The 5,765-nt window shown below is 44.5% G+C and overlaps 1 protein-coding gene across 1 annotated transcript; it reads right to left on the minus strand.

Moving 5' to 3' along the window:
- Positions 1–3,015: 3,015 nt before the first annotated feature.
- On the minus strand, positions 3,016–4,859 carry LOC142887478 (uncharacterized). The gene has a single exon (XM_076025158.1). The coding sequence runs from the start codon at positions 4,347–4,349 to the stop codon at positions 3,669–3,671; it is 681 nt and encodes a 226-aa protein (XP_075881273.1). The 5' UTR covers positions 4,350–4,859; the 3' UTR covers positions 3,016–3,668.
- Between the last annotated feature and the right edge of the window lie 906 nt (positions 4,860–5,765).

Consider the following 5,765-nt stretch of genomic DNA (forward strand, 5'->3'; position numbering starts at 1 on the left):
CGGTTGTGTCCTCAACACTGTGTTCATTCGTACTTTGTGCACGCATCGTACAGAGCTGTCTGCACTGGAGATGTCTTGTACGGCAGTTCACACTCCAAAAAAAGTGAATGTGTCCGGGCAGTGTAACGCAGGCCAAATAAAACGGTTTCTCGAGTTTTACGTGGAATTGGCTTCAAGCAGTAGTATAAAAATGATGACTCTTAAAACTGTTGGAGCTCACAGTTTAGTCGCTCGCAAAGGAAGTACTTGAAGAGGTCTGAGCTGCTTTCTCTAATCTGCTACACTGCAGTGGGTGCCTGTGTGTGTGTGTGTGCGCGTGTGCGTGTGCGTGTGTGTGTGTGTGTGTGTGTGTGCGCATGTGCTCACTCTCTCTTTTCCTGTTCCTAGCTGAGTGTCAGCCGGCCAGTCGCAGAAAGCATTGCGCAACAGCCACTGAGATTAACCACTGGATGGAAAAAAATTAAAAACAGTGCCCACAATAGTCATAGGAATGGCAGAAACATATGAGTGACCTGCCACCATGTCCTCAGCAACACAGACGAACCTTTTGATACGATTAGAGTTAGTGCGGGCAAACACAGTGGAGGCCAGTGTATGTGTGTGTGTGTGTGTGTGTGTGTGCGTGCATGCGTCTCCTGCTGCAGATCAGAAGGTTGCAGGTCTTCCTGAAGAGGTTTTGTTGTACTTCTTGTAGAAGCCTTTGTTTTTTGGTAACTTTCAGCACACACGACTAAACACCTGTCCGTGCGCTAGTGTTGCGTGTTGTAGGAAACTGTAATGCAACTCAAAGACTGTGAAGGCAGAAAAAAGTGAAAATATATTTTCCAAGACTATGTACCAGTGTGTAAGGAGAGAATGAAACAAAGAGAAACTCCATGAAGGTCAAACTATCCCAATCCCTTTTTGATTTTATTGGACTTGAAATGGCCACCATGTATTTTAGATTCATTCTTTTGTGCAAAAGTTATATCGTGCCTCAAAATAATGAGGTACAAGGCCTCAAAATGCAACACATTTTAACTGTTGCAAATGTGTCAGAAAGCCTTTGCAAGTGTGGTGTTGCTCCGGGGCCACAGAGCTGGTGACACCTGATTTTCCTGTCTTCATTTTAAATAATTAAAAAAAAAAACCCTTTTGCTTGATTAATCAGCATCTTAATTTACAAAACTTAAAGCCAATATCTAGTGTAGATGATAGACAAAGCTCAAATCTACTCAGTCATTTTTATGCCTGAAGAGAAAAATATTGAGCATTTCTTTGTTTTCTCGCTGTCACAACGTTTCAAATTCATATTGCTCTAACTTTATTTAAAAACAATATTATCTCAATGGCCTGGTTATGGCTAAAATTCAATGCAAAGATTCTCTTTACTCCTAGTTTTAATCTATTATCTAAACATGCTCTAGTATCAAAAATGCTTTGCTCTGCTTTACATTGATTCATATTTAAACGTTTAACCGTTAGGATGAGAATCTATGAGATGTATAGCTCTTGGACAATATTGTCAATATGAATGTGTTCACAATACAAATGGTTTTATCACACTCTTTGCTAACATTTGCTTTCAGAGGCAAACAAAAAGTTGAACAAAAACAAGCAGATCTTGCTGGAAACTGGTTTGGCAGTGCAGCAATGGCTTTCTCTTTATCCGCTCATTCAAATGCAACACATGTAATGGAGTTCATGCCATCATTTATTTTAATTTAGCTCCTGACTCCATATTTGAATATTTAGCCTGTTAATTTTTTATTTGTGTTGATCTAAATGAAATCACTTTGCTTGTACTAGTCTTGCATGAAGTGCATTTTTCCATCTTTCTTGTATTCAAGAGAACCTGCAAGAAAACACTTTATTTAAGTGTCCACGAGCAGCATAAAACCATGATTACCACATTGCGTATTATCTTACACCAAATCTATTTAGTTTCCAATTGTCATTGTTTCAGTGTCTAATGCAGCTATCACGGTTTTGACATCCAGAATTATGTATTTTGGGCAACTTTGAAGCCCCACGGTATTTAGCTCTTTATTGAAATGACTCTTAAAACACAGAAAAATGGATGAAATACAGGTATTTTATGAATTACATACTATTAATATAATTTCTTCAAGTTCGGCGGGCCGAATTAAAAAGCTTAAAGGGCTGCATATGGCAGTCCGTAGTTTGCCTGGTCTAAACACTATTAGTTTATGACACTCAAACACAAAGAGGTTTACAACTCCCTGCCAACTCAAAGTGGGTGTGAACATCCCCCTTCACTCCGTGTAATCCACATCTAGTGCTATGCTTGCAGGCCAAGGACACACTCTCTCCCCCTGCTCTCGAATCTCGCCCACACTCCTGCTTAAATGTTAAATATGCAGCTTCTGGAAAATGCTTTTCGAAGCTGAAACAAAACACGACATTCAAAGGTTCCCCTCCGTTAGCCATGTTTCTCTGAGTGCTTTGCACCGCGCCGTCACTGTGTGTGTCTCACTGGCGACGTGCCTGAATCGCGACAGAACATCAGAGGCCGACGACCATCGTAATGCAGCCTAAAATAGACGACGCTCCGCTCTGAATCTCCAAGGAGAGTTACTACCAAAAAAAACATCAGGATGTGCATGTATGATTAGTTAATAAGTAGGTGAGAAATTTAAACCCGAGTGACACTTTGATTTGACATCAACGGTCTATAAATATCATCCAAACTGGCCCGGAGCTGCTGCAAATACAAAATCTATTTTTGACTTGTGTCACACTGTCTTTTCTCTTTATAATGTGATTGTTTATTCTTGCATTTCTTCACTGTACTGAGCACTTGCTTGTTTCTCCTTCCTGTTTTCACTCGACCTCTCGGTCGGTTGACAAGTGCCTTTTTTCCCCCCCTATGAGGTTTTACAGTTTATTGCCTCACTCTCACTCACCCCCTCCTTCCCCGATGACTCAGTGACACACTACCCCCGATAACACTCGTCTAACTCACATGCAGTATTTATATCGGAGTAAAAAACAAAAACAAATCATCACACTTAAACCAGTCAATTGTTTTTATTTTTTCCATTTTGTACGAGAAGTTTTTTTTTTTTTCTTTTAGTAAATGACAGCGCATCAGCCAATCATCTGCGGTGTAATCCAGGTAGCTGGAGGCTGATTGGCCGGCGCGGCTCACTCCCACCACCGAGGCCGACTTCCTTTGTGTGTAACAACAACAGAAGGGCAACACCACACAACATCCTGACACATGGAACGTGAACAGAAAATCTGTGAAAACACATCTGAATGTCATGTAACATTCCCTGAAATGTATTTTTTTTTCTTACAAATATAAAAACGCCAGCAAGGTGACATCATGTCACTTTTGTCCTTTTCTGACCATTACTGCCAGAATTGCAAAGTTAAAAAAAAACAAACAAAAAAAACAAGTAAGGCAGCTCGTCGTTAGAGTCATGGAGGATCAACCTTTACAAGAAAGAAAATAAAAAATAAAAACCAGTTCCTTTTAACCGGAAACTGGCAGAAATGCCCCAACTCAACAAAGTCTGGTCGTACAACTTTAGGCAAAATGACTAAAAAAAAGAACACCTTTTTGTCTGTGTACATGAAACAGAACAAACCTGACCCTGTTCAGTCCAAGGCCTGAACTTCACACTGTGTGGAACAAAAGATGGCTCCCCGAAAGTTTCCTCTCAGGGTGTCAGGATGTCACAGAACTCGACAAAGTCCTTCTGCATGAAGTTCTGGCTCTGGATCAGGTCGTCTTCGGAGGGGAAATACTGCATGCTGTCCTCCTGTATCCGCAGACTCTCCACCCCGGGACGCTCCGCCTGCACCAACAGGAACTGTCCCAGCGGGGACTTGGAGCCGTGCGCGTTAGGACTGTCCAAGAGGCCTCCCCTGGCGTTCTCCAGGACGCCCAGGTACGAGTCCATGTCGGTGAGCTCTGTGTCGCTGTCGGAGCTGCTGCTGCCGCTGTCGCTGCCCACCGAGTCGGAGCGCATGTGCAGCATCTGGTACTTCTCGTGCATCAGGAACTGGTTGGTGTTCTTGGGGGCTCGCATGCCCCTTGCTCTGTTCCCCTTGACGTTGACGGGCCTGAGTGACATCACTTGCCTCTGGAAGTTTGGGGGATGGTGGTGATGGCTGTAGGGGTGGTGACGCTGAGGGTGCTGCTGCTGGTGATGATTTCGCCCTCTCGGCTGCTGCCCTCCCCCTCCTGTCCTCCGCCCCTGCAGGCGCTGCCTGCAGCTCTTGGACCAGCTCTGCTTCCTGCGGCTGGAAGGGTCTCTCTGCGGTGCCCTCTTCCCATCCTGCTGCTGCTGCTGCTGCTGCTGCTGGCAGCTCCTCCTGCACATCATCTCTGACAGCATCTTGTGTCGTCTTTCTTGCAGTTGCCTCCTTTCCTTCCTCTGCTGCACTCCTTCACATCCTCCTCCCTCAGAGGCCCACACAACAAAGAGAGGCTGGTTTCTGCTGCTTCTTTTTTCTCTCTCTCCTCTGGCCCAGATCACAAATGACCTCGCTTTCGCTCAGTGTCTACCTTTTCACTATCCTTTCGCTTTTTTTCTTGACCTCTGGCTTTGGCCGACGCATAGCCTGCTCTTCCACCCCTTGCAGCAGCAGCTTGCCTGCTCGCCTGTCTCCCTGTCACGCCCTCCTCTCGCTCTGATCTATCTCTGTTGGGTTTTTTTCTTTTTCTTAAACCTCTGATGAAGTCAGACCAGCTCGTCACAGCTCTGACAGGTGAACCGAGCTGATCTGCAGTGGGGATCCAAGCGCCTTCTAGCTGATTTTTAGAGTAGTTTTTTTTTTTTCTTCTCTTCTCTGTGTCTGGAAAAATCAGGTGTATCACACTGTCCTCTAACCAGCTCAAGAGTGGCTCTGCCCTCTTCCAGCAGCCTGGATAAAGGGCTGGGACGGTCCATTTAGCGGTTTAACACATGGAGGGGGCCAGAACTCGCAGGTTTCTCGTGTGGCTTCGGGCATCATTGCAACACGGCTGATTTCTGCCAAGCGTCGCTTTTACATTCCATTATAATATAATGCAACATGTAAATCGGTTTGTAAACTTCCCAGGTCGTTTTCATGTGTTTACACAGGAGACGGTTCCCCCCCATGGCGGGATGGTTCACTCCGCTTCAGTTTTAGCAGCTGAAATCTGATCCACAGCTGCTGACTGACTGCCCGCCCCCCTGACAACAACATGCTGCAACAACATTCTGTTACAGCCCCTTCATCAGCGGGCAACTGTCATATTGTAGTGGTGGATAATATTATGCCAACTGTGTTGTAAAAGACACCGTCAAAATACTGCCTAGGAACATACTTTTTTATTTTCATTTTTTTAAGTTCAGCGTTTGCTTCACCCAAAGAACCGTGCCATCGCATAAACTATCCATGCCATAAAAGCGGACGTACTTTAGGAAGTACGCTGATGTGGCCTCGGCATTTCGCAGAGTAAACTCTACAATGTCCAAATTGACACCGCTCAAACACGTACTGGGTGGGGTGTTTGCAGCTGAAAATCGTTCTTCTGATTGCCAAAAAAAGGTCGACACATATAAAAGCCGCTTTTCAATGCTGATCCGTATTAGTGGATTGCCGCCTATTCGAATTAAGACATTTCCACCATACCACACCTGTATTTTTTATGTTTCACTGTGTTTTGTTTTCAGTGGGCATCCAACATAGCTAATTAGTGCACACTTCCATTAGGGTCGGTCAGTGTGGCGAATGCGAATTAGCGAATGTTAGCATGCTAACGAAAATGGCGATCACGATTATAA

Source organism: Nelusetta ayraudi, unplaced genomic scaffold (genome assembly GCF_046127955.1).
Source record: "Nelusetta ayraudi isolate G7.1 ecotype Tasmania unplaced genomic scaffold, CSIRO-AGI_Nayr_v1 ptg000017l, whole genome shotgun sequence".
NCBI lineage: Eukaryota > Metazoa > Chordata > Actinopteri > Tetraodontiformes > Monacanthidae > Nelusetta > Nelusetta ayraudi.

Bases quoted from the DNA above. Each gene is read 5' to 3' on its own strand.
- LOC142887478 (XM_076025158.1), bottom strand. From the start codon at position 4,349: ATGCTGTCAGAGATGATGTGCAGGAGGAGCTGCCAGCAGCAGCAGCAG.